Source organism: Antechinus flavipes, chromosome 3, assembly GCF_016432865.1.
Source record: "Antechinus flavipes isolate AdamAnt ecotype Samford, QLD, Australia chromosome 3, AdamAnt_v2, whole genome shotgun sequence".
NCBI classification, from domain to species: Eukaryota; Metazoa; Chordata; class Mammalia; order Dasyuromorphia; family Dasyuridae; genus Antechinus; species Antechinus flavipes.
In genome coordinates, this window is record NC_067400.1 from 172513952 (window position 1) to 172538560 (window position 24609).

Consider the following 24609-nt stretch of genomic DNA (forward strand, 5'->3'; position numbering starts at 1 on the left):
GAGAGCCTAACTGACTTCCCCCATGTCACACGCTAATAGGTTTAAGTATTATTTCTAGGCCAGTTTACGGATCATTTTCAAATATGTGATTTCATTTTATTGGAGGCATCTCTAACATCTTAATTCAGGTTCAATGTTAGAATGAGATGTGGCATTTACAAGTCATTAAATAATTAACAAAAGGAAATTTGCTTTCCCCCAATATAGCCAGGATATTCAGCAAAGATATAATAACACTAGGCTTCTCTCCTCCCTATTGAAATGCATTTGGTCATCAGAGCATGGTAACTTACATGGCTTTTGGAAATCAACCAAATTGGAAGGATCTGACTACAATGTGTGGGACTGTTTAGGCCCTTAAGTGTATTAAGAAATGTGTTTCCTCTTTGTCTCTTTTTAGGGAAAACTGGCACAGTGTATGATAGGGAGCCAGGCCTGAAATCAGGAAGACACATTTTCCCAAGTTCAGATCTATCCTCTGATATTTACTAGCTGTATGATCTTGGATAGGTCATTTAATTTTATTTGCCTCAGTTTCCTCATCTTTAAAATAAACTGGAAAAAGAAATGGCAGACCAAACTTCAAATGGAATCCTGAAAAGTTTGACATGACTGAAAAACAAGTGAACAACAAATCTCTGTCGGAGGAAGGAAAGAGGAAAGATCAACCTAACCTACCCAGGTAGAAAGATATTTGTAGATTTTGGTACTATCACGCATTTGTTATTCATCACAACTTGTAAGTTAGAAAGAACATAACTTATTATTCCCATTTTATAGATGAGAAAATGGAGGATAGGAAGTTACTTTATAATTGGCAGAACCAAGGCTAGAAATTAGATTTTCTGACTCCAGTGGACTTTCCAATATACCTCTTCACATGCCCTTTATAATAATAATAATTATATGATACTTCAAAGTTTGCAAAATGCTGTATATCTATTCTCTCATTTGATCCAGACAATGGCTTGGAGAGGTAAGTGCTATTATTATCCCCATTTTACAGATGAGAAGGTTGAGGCTCGGAGAGATTTGTTCTTGCTCCTGGCTAGTATCATGGGCTTTGTTTGAACTTAGAATTGCCTGTCTCCCAAGTCCCATAACCCTTTCTGCCAAATCATACCACCTCATCAGCCTGTTATAAAGAAATGTGAAAAATCAAAGGAACTTTCATTTCTAATTATGATAAAAGGGCTCTGATTAAAGGTTTAATGCTGATTAAAATAGGTGACTAAACTGAGTTGGGTGTGTGTATGTGTGTGTGTGTGTTAATATAAGTGCATTAATATAACCCATGCTATTTTCCAGCCAACTCATGTATAATTACAGCTTTGACATCATTTGATGATGAGTTATATCTTCTCTTAATTTGTATTCCTAAACCACAGGGTGGCCTAATGTCCATACATAGCATTGGACTTGGAATCAGAAATATCTGAATTCAAATCATGTCACAAACATCTATCAGCTTTATGATCCCGAACAAGTTATTTAACTCCCGTGCTTCAGTTTCCCCATCTGTAAAACAAGATTGAACTTGACCCTTATGGTCTTTTTCAGCTCCCAAACTATGATTCTTTTTTTTTTTAAATAACTTTTTATTGATAGAACCCATGCCAGGGTAATTTTTTACAACATTATCCTTTGCATTCACTTCTGTTCCGATTTTTCCCTTCTCTCTCCCCACCCCCTCTCCCAGATGGCAAACAATCCTTTACATGTTACAGTATCCTTTACAGGTTACAGTATATCCTGGATACAATATACATGTGCAGAACCGAACAGTTTTCTTGTTGCACAGGGAGACTTGAATTCAGAAGGTATAAATAGTCCGGGAAGAAAAACAAAAATGCAAGCACCAAACTATGATTCTATGATCAGAAGGACTTTGCAGGAAAACTAGTTTCAGGGGTGAAATTATATAATCAGAACTTATTTTTACTCTTTCACTTTTGAAAAGTTTAGAAAGAAATATAAATTTAAATTGTTGTACAGTTGTGTATGACTCTTTATGATCTCATTTCAAGTTTTCTTTGCAAAAATCCTGAGGTGGTTTGTCATTTTCTTTTCCAGTTTATTTTACATGTAAGAGAACTGAGATAAACAGGATTAAGTGACTTGGCCAGCTAGTAATTGCCCCTGGCCAGATTTGAATTTGGGAAAAAGAGTTTTTCTGATCCCAGGCTTGGCAAGTACTTATTATGATATGGTCTCCCAGCTATCTTCATCTGTTCAAATCTCTTCCTTTAAGACCCAGATCAAGCGTCATCCTCTTTTCCATGAAGCCTTCCTTTATTTCCCCAGTTGTAAGTGATCTTTGTTTTTCCCATTTTTTAAACTATGCTATTTGGATCTCTTCTTTACATTTATCATGCACAAAAATATTTGTGATTTCACTAATATGAGAAAATCCCTAGTTAGAAATTTTTATCACCACAAAGAATTTGCAACTCCTCTGGGATTAGTGGATATGTCCTAGAAAGTTATTTGAAGCACAAAGAATCCTAAAGGGTTCTTAGTCATTTTACTTTTATTTCAGTGATAATTACTGAAACATCTTGGTTGTCATCTTCATATGAGATAACCTACTGAAAACATTTTTCTAAAACTAGTTCCAATTTTTAAAAATCACCTACAAAACTCATTCCTCACAACATCCATAAAAATATTATTATCCTCCTTTAATAGATCATAAGATCAGAGATTTGTTGTTGTAAGAGAATTTGGGCTTCTAATCCAAACCCCTAATTTTACAGGGGTAAAAGCTAAGGCTCAGAGTAGTTAAGTGATTTTTCCAAGGTCACATAGTAAGTGATGAGGGCCATAATTCAGTCATGGGCCTCCTGATTCTCAAGAGTCAATAACTCAGCTGATCTTGCTACTATCAATAAACATCTATAAAGTGTTAGGGGTCAGTCCTCAAACTACGGCCTGCGGGCCAGATGCAGCAGCTGAGAACAATTATCCCCCTCACCCAGGGCTATGAAGTTTCTTTATTTAAAGGCCCACAAAACAAAGTTTTTGTTTTTACTATAATCCGGCCCTCCAACAGTCTGAGGGACGGTGAACTGGCCCCCTATTTAAAAAGTTTGAAGACCCCTGCGTATGTGTTAGGCACTATGCTAAAAGCTTGAGCATTATGCTTTGCCTTTAAATCCAGGATATTTCCAAAAAGTAGTTTTATATATTAAATTTTTTTCCTACATCCTTTTCATTTGCTTTTCTCTTATAAAAGTAAAGTGAAGAAATAAAAATCCAACTGATTAATTATGTTAATACTCATTAATTGGATTTTCTTGCATTGAGGTATTTAATCTTCTGTGTTTATTTAACACCCCTCCTCCAATAGGAGGAGGCTAAACAAGTTTCAAATATACTATCATTCTTTCAATACTGGAAAAGCTAGATAGGAGACCAACTTGTTTTTCCAGGCAGAATGCAGAACTGAAGGGATAAATTGATAGTTTTCTCTTAAGTGGCCTTGCAGGGAATATTACCCAAAATATTCAGAATTTTCTAGACAACAGAATAAATATGATCTCAAAGAGAGAGGGAGGAAGAATAATTATCTGCCTAATCAGATAAGAATGTTACAAGAGATGATGACTCAGGAGGATTATCTTTTTCTGTACCTTGTTCAATAAATCTAATTCAACCTCTACCTATATCTGAGGATCTCAGGGATTAGTATTGGTGCTGATCTTGCACATTCCCAGGACCCTGGGGATCTGTTTGCTTTTTGCAGTGCTTCTCCCCTGATCATTGCACTGGACAGGACATCTCCTTAGTCCCTGTGAGGGCAGGAGAGTGCCACAGGCCAAGGGCAACAGGTCAATCCCTGAAAACCGGTTCTCAGGATTCTGATCAACTCTTACAATTCAGCTTTAACTCATGACTTCTCACGCGTGAGCCTAGTGACTGAACAGCCCACGGGATGGATTTTGGCTCTTTGGAGACTGTTGTGGCCAATTCTGCCTTCATAGCTGCCCGGGGCAGCATCGATGCAAGTGGTAGTTCCCACTTATCCCGGGACAAGAAATACTTTTCCAAGCTCAAACTTCCTCCTCTCTCCAAATGTGAATCCCTACGGAACACTCTTAACTTAGACTTTGAAAACATTTGCTCTGAGCAGCCTATCGGCAAGCGCCTCTTTCAGCAGTTCCTAAAGAATGAGGAGCGGCTTGTCCCCGCGGTTGAGTTATGGAGAGACATTGAAGACTACGACACTGCTGATGATGATTTTCGCCTTCAGAAAGCCCAGGCCATCCTTGCTGGCTATCTGGACCCCCAGGCCAAACTTTTCTGCAGCTTCCTGGAAGAGGGGATGATTGAGAAGGTCAAGGAGAAACACTCAAGCATCCCTAATGGACTATTCCAGCCTCTTCTTCAAGCCACCCTGGGCTACCTGAGCGAGGCTCCCTTCCGAGAGTACTTGGAGAGTTTGTATTTCATGAGATTTCTGCAGTGGAAATGGCTGGAAGCCCAGCCCATCGGGGAAGACTGGTTTTTGGACTTCAGGGTCTTGGGAAAAGGGGGTTTTGGGGAGGTTTCAGGTTGCCAGATGAAAGCCACAGGCAAGATGTACGCCTGTAAAAAACTGAATAAGAAGAGGCTGAAGAAACGAAAAGGGTATCAAGTAAGCAGCAGCAAATAGGTCCCAGCAAGTCCAAAGTAAATGCCTTTGAGATTCCCAAGGTGGGGTAGAGGTCGAAGGTGGCAAGGTTGTGGGAAAAGGGGAATGGTAGTAAATTAATTAGGATGTTGAAATTCTGTCACTCCATATAATTCTAATACTGAGTCAAGGTGGCTGATTTGCATTTTGGGGATAGAAAAGCCTGACTTGGAATTGTAGCCAAACACAAAGCAACCATGATGTAGTAATGATAGAGAGCTTTGACTTTGAATCAGGACAACCTGGATTCAAACCCCACTCCTGATACATACTGGCTATGAGACTCTTAATGCCCCAAACAGCATTTTAAATTAGTTGCTAGTCTATACTAGAAAAAGGAATCTTCCCACCTGGGAGCTCCTTATACAGAAGAAATCACAGCTCCAGATCAAAAAATAGTTATATCATTAAAATGGGTCATCTGTACCTAGTGGCATATGAGCTGAATTCTGATGTTTTTGACACTAAAAACTAGATCACTGAGGAGAACGGATCATATGCCTCTTGTAGTCCAGTGATTATATTGTTCACCTCCAATTGTGTTATAATTAATACCAGATGTAGTAAAATTAAACTGGGCATTCTCAGATTCTCCTTTGTAGCCAATCCATAGGATATATTGACAGATGTTATCTTATATTTTGCTTTTGTTTTAAACCACCACCACCAAAATACCACTGTAGGAATGTCTCTTTTTTCTTGGCTTTTGGGAATATGCCCAGCACAATAGTAACTTATACTCTAAAAAGAGTGCCACAGCTTTCCATGGGGACCAGGGCCTGGACCTGTGAATTCATCAGAATAGGAAAACCCTGCCTGAAGAAATTCCCTCTTAACAATATGGACCAGCACCTTTTCTGAAACTTAAAATTTATTTTCCTAGAACATTGAAGGATTAAGTGATTTGCCCACAGTCACAAAACCAGTACATGTTGCAGGTAGAACTTGAATCCATGTCTGCCTCTTACAGATTTCAGGGCCAAAGAAAGTATTGATCTATATTGATAAAAGAGAATTTCTTTACAAGAGAGTTCCTTATGTCAGTAAAATCCTAGGGCCAGTTCCTCTTCCAAAATTTGTCTTAATATCTTCTTCCAGATCAATAAACTAGCTAGTTAGGTGTAAAAATGAACTAAAATTTGCATTTTCTCCCCAGTGCAGGCTTACTTACAAACATTTCTGATACCAAACTTTCTTTTTTTTCCCCCCCAAGAGATTATATCCTTTTTCTAGTAGCAACTCCAGGGTTAACAGAACAAAAATTTAAAGATATATTTAAATAGAAAGTAAAAAAAAATTAAAGATATTAAACTATTTGAGAGGACACTGACCAGTTGCTCTCCATCTCTGCAGAGGCCTGAACAAGAGGAAATGGGCTGACATTGCAGCAAGAGAGAGTTCGGTTAGACATAAGGAAGAACTGCTTGACTGTAAGGGGATTAAACACTGCAACAGGCTATCAAGGGAGGTTGTGGAATTATCATTTCTGGCTATCTTTTAAAAACAGAATGCAGCACCTTCTAACCCGGCTACTTTAGACATTAACCTCTATGGAAGCAGAGGATTAGATAAGGTGACCTCTTCAAGTCCCTCATACCTTTATTATTTTATGAGGTGTACGTTTTTCCATCTATGGAATGAGGCTAGTATGTGTTTACGAAGTTCTTTGAGATTTACTTGTTGCTAACTAAAGGCTAAGTATTTCTGATTATTGCCAATGTTTCTCCTAATTAAATTACATGAATATTGATATGCTTCAAAAGAATCGTTTGGAAGGGTGGGGGAGGTTACAGAATATATAAATATTACTTTGTTTTACTGAGTTTGGGAATTTGTAGAGGATATACATATACATATATATTTTTTTTCAGTCTAAAATGTGTATACTTATTTGAAATTTTGATTTCTAGGGTGCAATTGTAGAGAAGAGAATTCTAACCAAGGTCCATAGCAGATTTATAGTCTCTTTGGCCTATGCATTTGAAACCAAAACTGACCTCTGTTTGGTGATGACAATCATGAATGGAGGAGACTTAAGGTAAATTGAACCCTTGGTACCAAAGAGGTAGGGTTGGGATGGGCCAAAGTGATATGACAGTACCTTTCTCTGAAAAGTAGTCTTCATTAGTTATGATGGTCTTAGTAAAATGCAAACCAGTCATACAACATAGTAGAAAACTGTCTCTGTAGTGTCATTTGACATAGCTAGGAAGAGATAAGAATGGGATGGAGAGAACTGGCAATGCAAGTTGCTATCTTTTCTTTAATTTGCATTCTTAAAGAGATACCTAAACTAGTGAGAGTTTTGTCCACAGTCAGATAGCCAGGATACGTCAAAAGTAGGTTAATTCTTCCTAGTTCTCTAACAACTCTATCATGTTTCTTTTTCCTCAGGGCTTCTTAAACTTTTTCCGCTCATGACCCCCTTTTGCCTGGGTATATAGGTATATACATCAAACATTTGCTGATAACAAATCATAATTTCACAACCCCCACAATCAGTTATGAGACCCCTTTAGGGGTTGTGAATCATGGTTTAGGAAGCTTTGCTCTAGCTAAAAAAGGACAAAACAAAATACATCTCTTACATTGCCTTTCTCTGTTGCCTGGAATTTTACAATAAGAAGATTATTTCCTTCGACTCTCAGCTAGCATCAATACCCCTGGGGAGGAGACTATATTTATGTGATTTATCTTTTAGCATTTTTTTCCCCATAAGAAGGATTTGAAGGTTTGTAGGCACTGGGTTGTTTGGGGAGTGGAGAAGGAGGAGGATATTATGTTATAGAGGAATAAAGACACTAAGATAAACTTTGTTGACATCATAATTATTCTTCTGATTGGAACCTTGAAAGATACGCTAGAATCATTATTAGGCTAGAGATAACCAATATAGTTATTGTTATTGTTCATTCTTTTTAATTGTGTCCAAAAGAAGGAAAGGAGGAAGGAAGGGAGGAAAAAAGGAAGGAAGAAAGGAAGAAAAGAAAAAAGGAAGGAAAAAAGGAAGGAAAGAAGGAGATGTGTGTGTTGGAATAATGTGAGAATAAAAGCTTGGTGATATGTAACACAGCATATTGCTAATAAATGACAATAGAAGTAAAGTAATAGAAAAAATAAAATGAAGTCACCTAATAAATGAAAGGTCAGAATGATTATTATTCTAGTTCAGGAGAGGAGAAAGAAACAAATTCCAGACACTATGGTAAGCAATTTATAAACATGATCTCATTTTATCCCCATTTCACAGTTAACAAAACTGAGGCAGGTGGAAGCTAAGTGACTTGCCACATAGGGAGTAAATGTTTGAATTGGTATTTGAATTCCTATCTTTCTTACTCCAAGCTAAATGCGTTGTCCACTGTATCTTCTAGCTGCCTTAGAGTGTCACTTAATTCCTATATGGGTTTAGCAAATCACCTAAATTCTCTGGGCCATGGGATTCTTCATGTACAAAATGAGGAATGGTGAACAAAATGATCTTCAGGCAGTTATGGATCTCACAATCTGAGATTCTGACAAGTTCAACAAACCAATGCTTCTTGGTAGCTCTGGCTAAAGGCTGGATTAGGAAGAAGCTGAAATGAGCTCTTGGAATTATCTATAGCTTTTGTTCAATTTGTCTGTGTTCTTCATTCCTCTGTGTGACTGAAAATTGGGATAAAAACTGAATAAAATATTTTTAAAGATATCCCATAGTGAGATGTAGTATTTTTCCCTAAATGTAGTGATGATTCCTTGCTGATAATTTTGCTTTTTATTTAAATTGTGGACACTCACTAGCTGTGTAACCCTGGGCACAGCACAGCCTCTCCTGCACTCTGTTTCTTCATCTGTAAAATGAGGGATAATAATAGTACTTACTTCATAGGGTTGTTATGAGAATCAAATGAAATAATCTCTCACAAAGCATTTTGTGAATCTTATAAAATATCAGTTATTAATATGATTGTAGATAGGGCCCATGAAGTACCCATTTCTTCCAAAGTATTCTGCTCTGCCAGGTATCACATCTACAATGTTAATGAGGAGAATCCTGGTTTTGAGGAAGCAAGAGCCGTCTTTTACATTGCTCAGATCATCTGTGGCATGGAACATCTCCATCAGAAGAGGATTGTGTATCGGGATCTCAAACCAGAGAATGTCCTATTGGATAATGATGGTAAGTGGACCCTGCCTTGTGCAACCAACCAGTCTATCTATTACTTTCTGCTCTTCAATATGTTCTTCTCAGATTTGGGATAATAAAGCATCAAAATAATGCATCCAGGGAAGGGAGGTCTCTGTTCCAATCAACATTTTGAATTTGTGTGTCTAATTGATCTATAGAATTTTTAGGAGTGGACTAATATTTTGGCACACTATTAAAGGATATTGATTTGTACCTTAAGTTTGATTTGTAGTCCAGGCTTTTTTCCTGAAACAAAATGAAACAATTTTTTCAGATGGGCATCTCACCTATCATTTTTACCAAAGTTGAGTGAAATTGGAAAAATAGGTATAGGTTTTAAAAGTATGATTTAACTGTGTGAAGTCTTCATTTCATAGAAACACTTGTTGTACAGTCAATTCAGTCATATCTGATTCTTTGTGACCCCATTTGGGGTTTTCCTGGCAGACATACAGGAGTGATTTGCCATTTCCTTCCACCTCTTTTCAGATGAGGAACTGAGGCAAATAGAGTTAACTGATTTGCACAGGGTCATAGCGCTAATAAATGTTTGAGGCTGGGTTTGAACTCAGAAAGATGAATCTTCCTGATTATAGACCTGGTGTTCTATCTGAGATGCTTCCTATCTGTCCTATATAGAATCACTAATGAATATTTATGATTTAATGGTCAAATTCCTAGCAAATGTTTTTACTTTCTGCCTATGATGTGTAATTATAATTGCCAATGTCTACCCTTTATAGATATCTTCTGTCTACTCTATATTTATATTGTGCATGTTTTAATTAGATATATGCTATCTGCCCTATTTGAATGTAAACTCCTTGAAGACAAGGACTTTTTGCCTTATATCCTCAGCATTTAGCACAATTTGATATATATATATATAGAAAGATAGATATATATAGATATATATAGAGAAAGATATATATATATAGAGAGAGAGAATAAATATATAAACAGAACTTATGGATCACTAATAAGTGGATTTTTATTAAGACTTACACCAGAGAGCTCTTAAAATGCAGTCCTAAACATATACAGAATCAATTTGACTTCCTTTTAACTAATTTCTGCAATTATGGCATACTTGTTCTGTGGATGTAGGGACTGTTTCATTTATTGTTTTGGTATCAGTAATTAGTGTCATGTTCAAGACATTTAATAAATCTTTATTGAATCAAATAATTATTAATAAGCCACATACTTAAATCCATATGGAAATTCAGGAATGGGGCAAATATCAAGTTTTGGGAGAAATTCCTAAATTTTAGTAGTTGTGGGGACTTGAAGCTCAGCTTTGCTTTTATTTGAACATGGTTGAGATCTGGCTGGTGGAGAGAAGTAGAAGTTGTTTTGGAGCTGAGTATGACCTTAGCCTGCTGATTAACTTCCAGGGCGGGGTATGTACAGAGGACTACATTGTGGCTCCAACAAGGTGCTGGGTATGCCAGCTTCCTTTATTATGTTCAGCCTCATCTGACCACTTCTGGTGTTTGCTTTTCAGGCAATGTCCGTATTTCTGATCTTGGCCTTGCTGTGGAACTGAAGGAAGGAGAGACAAAGACAAAAGGTTATGCAGGCACCCCAGGTAAATGCCTGTGAATCTGTAGGGGATAGAATGGTGGAGAAAGACCACTTGGCCAACTTCTGCCTTAAGGAGAAACTAAGAGTTACTCCTTTCATAAGGAGGGGAGAGTGTCAATTTGTTTGGTCAATATAGAAATTGTAGCTTTCTCTTTTTTAAAATAATATTTTATTATTTACTATCACATTTATTTTATCAAGACTTTTGTTCCAAAATTTTCCTCCTCCCTTACCTCTTCCCTTCCCAAGACTGCAAGTTACCAGATACAGGTTAAATATGTCCCGAAATTGTAGCTTTCTTAAAGAAGCAAGGCATAATACAGTTGAACCAATATCTTTCCAAATCAGGTTATAGGATCATAACTTTAGGCTTGGAATGAATAAAAAAATGAGTGAAAATAAATTTATTAAGATGAACCAAGCACTGCTAAAGTTCTGAGGATGCAAAAAAGAAAAGACAAAGACAGTCTTTGCTCTAACTCAGCATTTGTAAAAGAATCCAACACAAGATTCTAGTGGATGTGTCTTCCTGCCTGGCTGCCCCATAGGTTTGGAAAGGACAATTGAGGCTGACCAGTTCATCCCTCTCAATTACAGATGAAAAATTGAATCCAATGAGAGTGAAGCACTTAGGAGAGTTGGGGGAAGAAATGGAGTGCTTCCTTTGGATAGTAGAAGAGTGTGGGGAACAGAGAGTTGTGGTTGTAGGAAGGTAGCTGGTAGTTCCCCTGCCAATCTGTTACTGCTCCAATCTTAATCTGTCCAGTAATCATTATATCATTGATTTCATTGTATCCTCCAATAGTAATAATAACAATATTTATATTTATGTAACACCTGAAGGCTTGAAAATGCTTTACATATATAATGTCATTATTCACAACAATCCTGAAAAGATCCATTATAATCCATATTTTACAGATGAGGAAATTGAGGCTGAGAGAAATTAAATGACTTGTTCTGGGTTTACACAGCTTGTAAATCCCCTGAGGCAGCATTTATACTCAAATCTTCTTGGTCCCAGTTCAGTGCTTTATTGATTATGCCATCTACCTGTCATAAAATGATCTTAATCTGTAATTGCTTTGCTGATGCCTTGTTAGCTGAGAGACTCCATATCTTTTCTTATGTGGTAATCAGCAAATATTTATTTAGTGCCTATTATGTAAAAGGCATTAGTGCTAGGCACTTGAGTCCCTGCTATCGATGAGACTTTCTTCTGATAACTTTGAAGATGAGAGCCTGGCAATTCTAATATCCTTACTATGGAAAGTGCCATCCACATCCAGAGAGAAAGCTATGGAGGCTGAATGTGGATTCAGAATAGTATTTTCACCTTTTTTATTGTTTGTTTTCTTGTTTTTTTTCTTCTTTTTCCCTCTTTTGATCTGATTTTTCTTGCACAGCATGAAGAATATGGAAGTAAGTTTAGAAGAATCTATAATCAGATTGCTGTCTTGGGGATGGAGGGAAGAAAAGAGAGAAAAATCTGAAACACAAAGTTTTGCAAAAGTGAATGTTGAAAACTATTTTTGGATGTATTTGAAAAAATTAAATACTATTGAAAAAAAAAAAGAAAAACAGGCCAGTTCCAGTGGTCTCATAATGGAGAGCCATCTGCACCCAGAGAGAGGATTGTGGGGACTGAGTGTAGATCATAACATAGCATTTTCCCTTTTTGTTGTTGTTTGCTTGCGTTTTGTTTTTTTTCTCATTTTTTCTTTTTTGATCTGATATGTGTGTGTGTGTGTGTCTGTGTGTGTGTGTGTAGCATGATAGTTGTGGAAATATGTATAGAAGAATTGCACATGTTTAACATATATTGGATTACTTACTGTCTAGGGGAGGGGTTAAAGGGAAGAGAGGAAGAAAAAAATTTGGAGCACAAGATTTTGCAGTGATGAATGTTGAAGACTATTTATGCATATGTTTTAAAAATAAAAAGCTTTAAAAAAGAAAAAAAGAAAAAGATGAGAGCCTGGAATCTGGCAATTGACTTCCAGATATAGATATTTTAACAACATAATGGTTTGGGTCACTTGTTCATTTAAAGTTTTTGTATTGAGAAAGTTACTTGAACAGTATGACTATGACTTTAAGTGGTGCTTTCTTTAAATGGGAAGGAAATTGTAATTTAAAGCAATAGGTTAGTCTTCTTCCCCAAGACCATTAAGCTTATGTTGCTGTTAGGTGATTACGCAATACCCTTCAGTAATTATAAAATACAATAAACCCTTTAGATTTGGTTATATTAAGATATATGAAAAGGCAGCTAGGTGGCACATTGAATAGACCACTGGGCTTGGAATCAAGAAATTCCTCTTCATGAGTTCAAATACAGCTTCAGATATTTATTAACTGGGTGATCTTGAGCAAGTCATTTAACCCTATTTACCTGGGTTTCCTTATCTGTAAGGTCAGCTAGAGAAGGAAAAAGCAAACCATTTCATTATTTTTGCCAAGAAAACCCCAAAGGGAGTAACAAAAAATTCAGTCATGACTGAAATGACAACAAAAAACATATGAGATCATGTGATCACTTGTCACCTGAGAACATATAATCTGGGGTTTATTCATCATTTGTTCAATTCAATAATAAAAACAAGACAGTGCTGAGGATGAGATCAGAATGAGGCCATCTTGATAGCTTGGTTTATATTTTCATTTTACCCTAATCTCAGTTTATTAAATGAGCCCTTATTCTTACTTGGATCTTCATGTAACTCACCCATAAACTGTGAAATGTGAAATGTGAAAATCAACATTTTTTTCCCTCTTCCATAACTACATGGTCTCTGAGGTCCCTTCCAAATCTAGATTTATGATCTTATTGTCCTACTATGAAGACAAGCATTTTATGAGACTCAAAACACAAATAATTCTATGATCTCATCCATTTGGAAGTTCTTTCCAAAAACACACCACTTCCAATTCTTCCTATTGCAATTAACTTTTGTTCGTGCTTTCCCAAAAGTTCATCAAAGGAGACCTGCCCAATATGCTTATAGGTTTTTTCTTGCTTCCTTACTTTCATGTAGTATTGAAAACACTCTGGTCACATTCCAACTCCTCCTCTTCTTCTTCCTTCTCCTCCTCCTCCTCTTCTTTTCTTCTTTCTCCTCCTCCTCCTCCTCCTCCTCTTCTTTTCTTCTTTCTCCTCCTCCTCCTCCTCCTTCTTCTTCTCTTCTTCTCCTTCACCTTCATTTCTCTGATGACCTCTTTTATCCCAGTGCTTATAAGATTGTAGCTTTAGAGCTGGAAGGAGTCTCAGAGGCTATGTAATCCATCTTCCTCATTTTACAGACGAGTAAACCAAGACCCAGGAAGGTGAAGCAATTTGTCTGAGGTCATATATGTAGAAAGTGTCAAAGGTGGAATTTGAACCAAATCTTCTGAGTCAGTATACTCTGTACTCTAATAGTAGAGTATACTACTCTTCTTCAAAGTCCCTTATTTGGAATTATTTGGATTTTTGCAGCCACCATATGCCTCTCCATTGTTCCATTGCCTCATTGCCCCATTGAATGATACTGAATTTTAATTCTTGAGACTGTAGCATACTGTGACTTGGGTCCATACATTACAAATTGAATCTTCTATCAAAAGAACAAGGCCTGTTTTAGGGAGAAGATTAGAGGATTACTAAAAGAACCTTTCATTTCCCCAAAGTAATCCAGTCCATTCACTTCCTCCTATTTAAAACATTTGAAGGAATAGGAATAGAGAAAGAGATTAGACCTGTGATTTTTTTTTCCTGGGGAACTTTGAATTAAGGAATCTCTCTGCTTAGTACAGGTTAGACTAGTCTGAGAGACTAGTCTAAATCAGTAGTGTCAAACTGAAATAAAAACTACTACCACTAAAACATACATAAGAATCCCTGAAAGCTGCATATTAACTTAGAAAATTACATACTTTTATATATTTCTTTTTTGTTATTATTACTATATCAACACCTTCCAATATATAAGAACTACATTTTTCTCTGCTTAAGATCAGATGCTGCAGACCACATGCAGCTTACGGGTGGTGTGATTGTCCCTTCTGACCTAAAACACTCAGAATTCAAATGATTTGCCCAGGGTCATACAACTAATGTGTTTTTAGAGGTAGACCTTGGTTTCAAGGCTCCCTGTCCTTTATGCCTATATTATTTACATATTATTTCAGAAAAATAATTGCTTGACAGAAAAATGTTATACAATTTAATGAAATTTTAATTTAAATACAATTTAATAAAAATGAAATTAAATACAATTTAATAAAAATCTCAAATGTTGAGATGGCATTTGAACCCCTTCATTCTGGCAGTGAATAGACATAATTTTGCTCATGATATTAAAAGGCATGACCACTAGAGGGCCCCCCTGTCATTGCCATGAAAAGAAACATTAATGTTTTCATTTGGATAATGCTATATATTTCATAAAATAGAATGTCAGAGTCAAAGGGACTTCAGAGAGCATTTTATCCAATTCCTATATTTTACAGATGGGGAAGATGAATGGATGGTATTCAACAAGTCATTTCACTTCTCAGCCTCAGTTTCCTTATCTGGAATAAAAGAATTTATCTCATGGGATTGTTGTAAAAATCAAATGAGATAGCATGAATTAAGACTTTGTAAACTTTAAAGCACTATCTAAATCCTATCTTTATTATTGTTATTTTTATTTTTGTTATTAGAATGGAATGGGGAAGATTCTTCTGCCCAATTATTATATATACTTTTCATGCCAGTGAGATACATTTGGAACTTCAGTATATTTCAGTCTAAGTTTATTCATCATGGAGGTATAGGGCTGAGAAAAATCATCTTTGTGAGCTCTTAACATTTTTTTATATAAGAGAAATTTGGTTCAAATGGATATCCCTGACTATCTTGAAAAAGAAAAAGAGATATTTGAAGAAAGGATTACATGAAGTACTATGTGGAAATAAATTGTAATGAGAGAGCCAGTTTCCCCCTCCCTTTTCCTGCTAATTAAATACCCCTTGTTTCCATACTCTTTCCCCTTCCCCAAACTCTCTTAAAGCACCCCTTTTCTCGACTGCTTCCTTTCCTTCTAAAGTAGCCTGGTGTTGTACATAGTTCCCTTAGGGAGCCACTGCATGGTTTCTCCAAAGCACGAGACTAGGGCCTGGAATTGCTGCTGTTATTAACTATTCTTTTATAGATATAAAAAGAAAACTAAGTAAGATGAAGTTACTTCTTAAACTAACTTTTTTTTTTTTTTTTTTTTTTTTTTGCATTTCTACATATTCCCAGTGATTAGCACAGTGCCTGTCGTATCTGTTTAAGAAATGTTTATTGACTAACTATTTACTATATCTTCTTCAGTCACAGATTCCCAATGCATTGTACCTGATATATAGAAAGGAGGACATTTCCTTGTTTCCAGTGGATTGTAGTGTAATATTGCTGTCATTTCTTCATTACTTTTACATAAGAAAGTGGGCTAATGAGAATTTACATCATGTCCTCTACTCTGTTCAGTTTCATTAAAACATCATTTCCATGATTGCAGATCTCAGGATAAGTTCTTGCAGCTAGTACAACTGCAGTCTCTGGATTTGGCATTCAGTTGGTGCTAATGTCTTTGCAGGTTTCATGGCGCCAGAATTGCTTCAGAGTGAGGAATACGATTTCTCTGTGGACTACTTTGCCTTGGGGGTTACATTATATGAGATGATTGCAGCCAGGGGACCTTTTCGAGCCAGAGGAGAAAAGGTATTAGAATTAGCTCTCCTGGCAAGGTGCATTTATGATTACAGTGACAGTCATTTGGTACTGAATCTTATTTACAGTGGTGAAAATGGAGGATGAGGATGGAGACAGGATTATATGTCAGGCAAAGAGACACCTTCATGTATTCTGGGATTGCAACTTTTAAAGACATTTCTTTTTTAAATTTTGTTTCCAATTAAAACTGTTCTTTTCCCTGCTTCTTGCCCTATCATTAAAAAGAGTAGGAAAAAAAATCCTCGTTATAAATATACAAAGTCAAACAAAACAAATTCCTAGATTAGCCGTGTCCAAGAAATATATGCCTCAAACAACACCTGAGTTCTCTCTCTGTCAAGAGGTGGGGATCAACTTCATCACTGGTTCTCTGGAATCATGGTTGGTCATTTGGTCAATTAACCAGAATTCTTAAGTCTTCAAAGTTGTCTTTACAATGCTATTATTGATCAGTTTTTTTATGATATTGTAACTGCTGGGCCTGGAGTCAGGAAGACTCATCTTCTTGAATTCAAATCTGGCTTCAGACACTTACTAGTTGTGTGACCTTTGGCAAATCATTTAATCCTGCTTGCCTCAGTTTCCTCATCTGTAAAATGAGCTGGAGAAGGAAATGACTTTGTTGGTGTCTTTGTCAAGAAAATCTCAAATGGGGTCACACAGAGTCGGACATGACTGAAAAATGACTTAAGAACAAAAATTTTAACTGTGTAAATTATTCTCCTGGTTCTGCTCACTTTATACTGTATCAATTCATAGTTCTCTGAAACTGTGTCAGGATCTTGTTTCTTTTTGTTAGTGTTTACTCTTGCTAAGTATCTGAAACAAGATTGGAACTTGATGTCTCAGAATAGTTCTTGGAACAACAGACAACTTCTGGTATAAAGCATCTTCAGATAACTTATTCATCCTTGTACTTCTCTAAGTTTCAATAAACTTCAACCCTGAACTCCATTTATGCCTTTCTCTGCACCTCAATTCGACTAAATTTTCATTGGTTTGCCCAAACCTGAGACCACCTTCAGGTACTTAATTTTTATTAATTACCATCTCATACCATGAAAAAAAGATTTAAATTATATTCATTTCCCATGTCTTTCCCTCATTCTTCAAAAAGTTGTCTTAACTTCTACTTTGGGGCAAGACTTATAAAGGATTTGGAACTAGAATTTGAAAGATGAATAGGATTTGAATAGGCATAGAAAATTTAGGGGATAGAGTGTTTTATTTTCACCAACTCTATCTAGTAAAAAAATCAAAAAATAAAACCTCAAATTAATGACTCAATCCTTGTTACTTTTGAGGCTGGGATTCTAGGCCCCTGTTCTTTATCTTGTGGCTTAGCCTATTTGTTCTTATAGCATATGGATCTTAAACTGAAAAATAAGATTCCCTTGAAGTGGAACTACTGTTAACCAGAAAGAAACTCCTCAAATTTTACAATGAGGATCTAAATCTCTTTTCATAGACGTAACAAAAGCCAAAACAAGTTTTTCCCTTAATAAAAGCAAAGAAACAAATCTTATTTCTCGACCACCAAAGTAAAATACTGGCAGTCAACAACTATTAAAGAAACAACTAGTTTTCTTTCAGGTTCCAATTTAGAGGGATCAGTCTTTTAACATCTCTACTGGACAAATTTCTTAAGAGCAGATTTTAATAGATTTAGAATTGGAAAATCTTCAGAAACTTTCAGGTTTCTAACCTCCTCATTTGATAGGTAAGGCCCAAGTAGGTGAATTTACTTACTTGAAGTTGCTCAGGTGATAATGGCAGACCAGCAATTCAAGCTTGAGTTATATGACTCTAAATTCAGGAAGTATTCTTGCCACTATATCATGTTGCCTTACCTCTCTCCTTTCCTTAGAGGTTGTGGCAGGATGGGTGTAGTGGAGACAGTTCAAGCATACTACAAATCTAAACAGGTTGAAGTAAGGCACCCCCAATCCAACAGCTTTATAATTTTGTTTATGACTGACCATTAGTGACTTTTGTCTGTCTGTAGAGTTTAACCAACTGCAGTGTTTTTCTCCCTTTAGATCGAAAACAAAGAACTCAAACAAAGAATTATTTCTGATCCTGTGACATACTCGGAGAAATTTAGCAAGGCTAGTAAGGACTTCTGTGAAGGCCTTCTTGAAAAAAGTCCAGCGAAGCGCCTTGGATTCAAAAATGGCAACTGTGATGAACTCCGAGCCAATGTCCTCTTCAAGGACATTAACTGGAGGCAGCTAGAAGCTGGTACTGTACCAAGGACTTAATGTACTTGAAAAAAAAAATAGTAACAATAGTTGCCTTGTGTATAGCATTCTAGAGTATGCAAAGAGCTTTACAGGTAATCTCTTTTGATCATTATTCATGAGTTTAACAAGCAATTTCTTATGTCCATTATTAGCCAGGCACTATGCTAAACACTGGGGATACAAATACTTTAAAAAATTTATATACCCTCAAAGAATTTATATTTTCTGGTATGTTGGGAGAGATCATATATAGACAACATATGAACATATGAACAGATAAATATTGATATCCCCAAAATCTTAGTGCATTTACACATATAACATACACACCCCAGCTTAATAACTGTTATATAAATAAATGTTTTATTATTATTTAAGTATAAATAATATTTAATAAAAATTTTAGTAATATATAAATTTTAATGTACTAAGACTTTTGGATACCCTTATAAACACACATACACACACACACACACACACACACACACACACACACACAGTAATTTTCAGTCTTGTCCAACTCTTTGTGATTCTATTTGTGGTTTTCTTGGCAGAAATATTGGAATGGTTTGTCATTTCCTTTTCCAGCTCATTTTTCAGAAGAGGAAACTGAAGCAATTAAGTGACTTGCCTAGAAGCACAAAGGTAGTATATGTCTAAGGCTGAATTTAAATTCCAATCTAAGTGACTTCAAGCCTGATATATAGTCCCATGTAGTGCTTCTTAAACTTTTTTCAAGAAATTTTTACATATATAGATGTATAAAATTTACTGATAATAAATCATAATTTCATGACTCATATTCAAAATATATCACAAACCACAGTTTAAGAGTCTGGAGTCTCTAATATTTAAGATGTATGCAAATAAATAGGATACAAGACAGTATGAAAGATGCTGTTTAGTCAAGAATCATTTATTAAGGACCTATTATGTGTCAGACACTGGGGCAAGCCCTGGGAGAGGGAGAAAAATATAAGCAAAAAGGACAGTCCCTGCCCTCAAGGAGCTTACATAGGAATGGAGGATAAAGGAAGATAACCTATATAAAGAAATTGAAGAATGGGGGATGTAGGGAGGGGACAAGGGTATCCACTTTAAATTGGGGTATGGTAGAAAGTCTGAAGTGCAGTTGGTAAAAAATGAAGACAGGTCTGGTCTGCATGTCCTCCTGAAATGTAGGTTCTGGGAGGAACCATCTAATCAGAGATACTAGGGTGCCTACAGAAGCAGAAGATACTTGCCAGTGTGAATTTCAACAGCTGCAGACTTTCTTTAACTTTCCAGAATAAAAAGCTTTCAGGAGGCATAGTAGAGAATTCCAATGTGCACACTGGTGAGAAATGAAGACTTTTGAACAGTAGATTCAAAATGTTATAATAAATATAAAAATTGAGACCCAGAATGGATGATCAAGTTTTTAAGGAAGAAGTAGCATTTGAACTGAGGATATGAGAACTATTTCATATTGAGGGATATGAAAGATGTAGAATATTTGAGGTAAATTGCAAGCATAAGTAAATGTATGAAAGTGGACAAAAGAGCACCAAGGTGAGTAGATTAGAACTTTTATGTAGTGGATGATAAGCCTGGAAAAGTAAAATTTCAAACTATAGAGGTCTTTGAATGCCAGAGTGAAAAGTTTAGGGAGCCATTGGAATGTAGGGAGTCCAGTTGAGAGTTTTATACACTTGTCTGGGTAAGAAGTAATGAGAACATGATTGTATATGCATTCACATTCTTATATTTTAGAATCTGAAGCTGTATTTAGGGCTTTGCAGTGTTCCAAATCTAATCTTGCAAACTACATAAAAAACATTCAAATTCATTTATCACATGTTCTTTGAGCAACTAGGGCAGGTGCTGGGGGTAGAGTGCTAGGCCTGAAATCAGAAAGACCTGAGTTCAAATTTGAAATCAGAAACTTACTAGCCATTTAACCCTGGGCAAATCAATTAATGCTCTTTGCCTCAGTTTTCTCATCTGTAAAATAATCTGGAGAATAAAATAGAAAACCATTCCAGTATCTTTGCCAACAAAAGCCCAAATGGGGCTATGAAGAGTGAGACACAACTAAAATGACTGAACAAAAAGAAGATTAAGTAACTACAATATATCCTACATTATACTTGTAACTCTGGACCATACAAAGAAGTATGAGATACAGTGCCTTATACTCAGAGAATTTCTGATTTTGGTGAACATGCTTTACTTTCTCTACTAGTCATGAGGTAATATCTCTATTATTGTGGTTATTTGGAATTCAATATAATTTTTAGTTTATTTCTCCTTTGCTTAACTGTCTATTCCTTTCCTTATCCTATCTTGGCCCACCTATTTTTTCTTATTTTTTTCCTCCAACAGGTACTTTGGAACCTCCTTTTATTCCTGACTCTAGAACTGTCTATGCAAAGAACATCCAGGATGTTGGTGCCTTTTCTACTGTTAAAGGGATTGTCTTTGATAAAGCAGATACGGAGTTCTTTCAGGAATTTGCAACTGGAAATTGTCCCATACCCTGGCAGGAAGAGATGATTGAAATGGGAATTTTTGGGGACCTGAATGTGTGGCGTGCTGATGGCCAGATGCCTGATGACATGAAGGGGATAGCTGTAGAAGAGCCATCCTCATCATCTAAGTCAGGAATGTGTCTGGTTTCCTAAAGAAAAGCTCACCGAAGGCCTGAGAATCTTTTTCATAGTTGTAACACTGGGAGACCAGGCCAAAAAAGGAAGAGAAGACCAGTCTACTTAGTAAAACCAAATAATGATGATTTAAAAATCTGGAAATCTCAGCTATACTCAGTTATCAATTCATTTAATTGATGATTAAGATCTCTTCTTAAGCAAGTAGGCTTTGTCTGCTCTAGGCTGCCCCTTATATAATGGATTGTCTCCTTAGCAGTGTAGCTATAATCACTCAAACAAAGAACAAAGGAAAGGAAAGGAGTTAGTGCTAAAGGGTGGCCATGATGTACTCAAGTGTAATAACTAATCTATAACAATCAGTTTCGTTTTCCCTCATACTGAGTCAAAATGGACAAGAAAGAATTACTAATGAAACCTTTACTGACAACTCTGATACCTAGGGTCTAAGACCTCGAGAACAAGATCTTATAGTGAGGAAAGACCCTGAAACATCACACCACTGGGAGAAAACGGAGACCCCGAATTGCTGTTGGGGTGGCTACCTGGGGTGTGTGGTGAGGTATGGGAAAAAGTGGAAGTGAGCATGTGGAAGTGAGATGTGGAAGCCATGATCTGGAGTTAGCAAAAGATATGTTGGGGGAGGAAAAGACATGCTATTTAGACATCCTTCCTGGGTCAAAGTTTTTCTCGTCCCTCTTTAGTTATGGCTCAAAATGATAGGGGGACAATTTTTGACAATCATAGAAAGGTTTGAAGAGAATATCTTGATGTTTTGTTACTGGCATGTTATTAATATCTGTAGCAGAACAGATTAGCTGGTGGAACTCCTAGTGGCATTCCTGCTCTTTGTTAATGGATCATTTTCTTTACAATAAAAAACCTGGGGTGTTTTTTGTAGATTGACTTTGTATTGCTGTTCATGGGATTGTCTAGAAGAAGTTTTTCATCAAAATCCTCCAAACCTGCATTTCTTATAATAAATATTTAACAACTTAGCTTAAGTCAGAAGTCTCAGAAAGCTGGGGGCAGGGGGCATTTCGCCTACTAATCCCTATGCTCCATGCCTTACTTGTGTTGGACATGGCTATTTGCACTTTTCATTTCTGGTAGGATTCCAAAATACTTTAGCATTTTAACTTTATGGGTTAAATTTCCTTGTCATCAACTTCTAACTTAATATAGCAATTTTGATTTCTCCACAAGTCTTATCATTGAGAGGGATAAAGAGTTTCTTACAGCTCAAGTTTTTGGTCAGAGGGAAGGGGAAGAATATTATCAGCCATATTGCCTTTGTTGGAAAAACTCTCAAGTCAAGAAGGCTAGCCTCCCATTCCTTCCTGCTTGGAATCCCAGAAGGCCAGGAAGAAGATGGCATAACCTGAAACCTGACTGATGGATGATAAATGGACTTGAAAGGGAACCTTGCATTCATGATTTTCAGAAGAGCAGGTCTTTCTGGAAGGGCTGAAATCTGGTTTTGCCCATTACTGGTCAGAGGTGTCTTAGATGTCATATAACTTCTGGAAAACAATTTGGAAATATGTTCTAAAACTTTTTTAATTGAGCATATCCTTGATCCAGTGATATTACTACTTGACAAATACTCTAAAGAAATCATAGAAAGAGAAAAAAAGTACCTTTCTATATAACAGTATTTAGAGCATCTCTTCAAATAATGGCAAAGAACTAGAAACCAATGCCCATCAATTAAGGAAGTGATGAACAAATAGTGGTAAATTAATGTGTTGTAAGAAATGTTGAAAAGGACTGTTTCACAAAAATCTGGGAAGACTTGTATGAACTCATGCAGAATGAAGGGAGCAGCCCCAGGAGAACAAGTTACACAATAACAAGATGATAATGATGGACAAAGTTGAAGGACTAAGATCTGTGATCAATGGAATGACCAGTCATAATTCTAGGGAACCAATGATGCATACATGCTACCTACCTCCTGACAGAAAAGTGATGGACATAGACTGCACAGTGAGACATATATTTTTAGATCTGGTCAATATGGCAATTTGTTTTGCTTGAATATGCATATTCATAGTCATGTTTTCCTTTTTCTTTCTTTTTTTTTTTCCAAGAGGAGGGATGATGGGAGAGGAAATAAACGAATGGTAGTTGAAAAAAATGAATAATAAGAGATGTCATGTAGCTGTACATGGATATCTCATTCAACCACGTGTTACCACTATATCATCTCAAAGCAGCACAGTTGAAAATCTTGCTAATATCTATAGCAGATATTTCTCTCTCTCCCTCCCTCCATCTGTAACTGTTCTTTATATATGTTTGTTTTTCACACACATACACAATCATCACCACTCCCATCTATGCACAAGAAAACAAGGGATTGGATCCATGACATGCAATGTTTGTAAGTCTGTCAACCATTCACACTGATTACCAGGGACCCTGCTACTTCCCGTTCAGATTGTACCCAACTGGAATTTGCACATTGTCAAGCTTTGGTCAAAGCCACTGAAAGAAAGACTACCTAATCCCTTAAGTAGCTATTAGTACAGCAGCTGTTTTGAGGGAAACAGCAATATTTTACTTTGAAAATTAGTGTATGTATTTAAATAGTGAGGTCTCATATGAGGGTATATGCCATTTTAGAGCTAGAATTGTATACATGATGACTTTATCCTGAAATGCATCTTGAACCACTGAAATAAACTATATCAAAAATACCTTCCTTAACTCTAATCCTGTTTTTGTTTTTTCTTTCTTTGTCTAATAAGTTTTTGTTTGGCAAGTTAAAAGAGGGAAGAGGAGAGGGATTTTCTTAGCTGTACAAATTTCAAGTCGATCAGGATAGAGAATAACTTGTCTATGTTTTTTAGCCTTAGAAGGTGAGCTGGATTGCATTGAAAAGCCAGTTTAGTTAGTTAGCAAGCAGTTATTCAGTTTTACTAGGGGTACAAAGAAAAATGAAGCATTCCCTATTCTCAAGAAGCATACATTGTAAAGGAAAAGGTATATACATTAGAAACAGCTACTTTAAGTATCTTTTAAATATTCTTAATGTTTTGTAGTACAGCAGATGTAAAATCTTTTTAGATACTTTTATTTTTGTCTTTATATCTCTTGCACCTAGCACAGTGCCTCAGACATGAAGGCAATTAATAAAATTTTGCTACATGAATAAATGAATAGGAAATCCCCAGGTATGGTAGTATATGTGATGAGACACCATAAGGAATGTTAAGAGTGGTGGTTTGGGGAGTTTATAGACCTGAATTCAAGTCTCAACTTTGACATCCACCAGATATACAATCCTGGAAAATTCCTTAGCTTCTCTTAACCTCAGATCTTAGTCTCTAAAATGGTGACAATAATATCTATACTATTGATTCCACTAGTTTATTGTGAAGACAGCAATGTACTATCCTAAATTGTGGCCCAAATAATTTATCCTTACAATCTCTTTTCCTAGAAATCACAGATTTTGGCATCGACAGACATGGTTTATTGGAAAAAGAGTCTAGGCTCTGGAATTATATACCATTTCTGATGCTTGTTACTTGTTTAAAAAA

At 36.3% G+C, this 24609-nt stretch overlaps 1 protein-coding gene across 1 annotated transcript; it reads left to right on the forward strand.

Moving 5' to 3' along the window:
• Positions 1–3934: 3934 nt before the first annotated feature.
• On the forward strand, positions 3935–23743 carry GRK1 (G protein-coupled receptor kinase 1). The gene is made up of 7 exons (XM_051984251.1): positions 3935–4636; positions 6583–6710; positions 8677–8834; positions 10351–10434; positions 16037–16161; positions 18213–18414; positions 20781–23743. The coding sequence occupies exons 1-7, from the start codon at positions 3935–3937 to the stop codon at positions 21077–21079; spliced, it is 1698 nt and encodes a 565-aa protein (XP_051840211.1). The 3' UTR covers positions 21080–23743.
• The last annotated feature ends 866 nt before the right edge of the window (positions 23744–24609 follow it).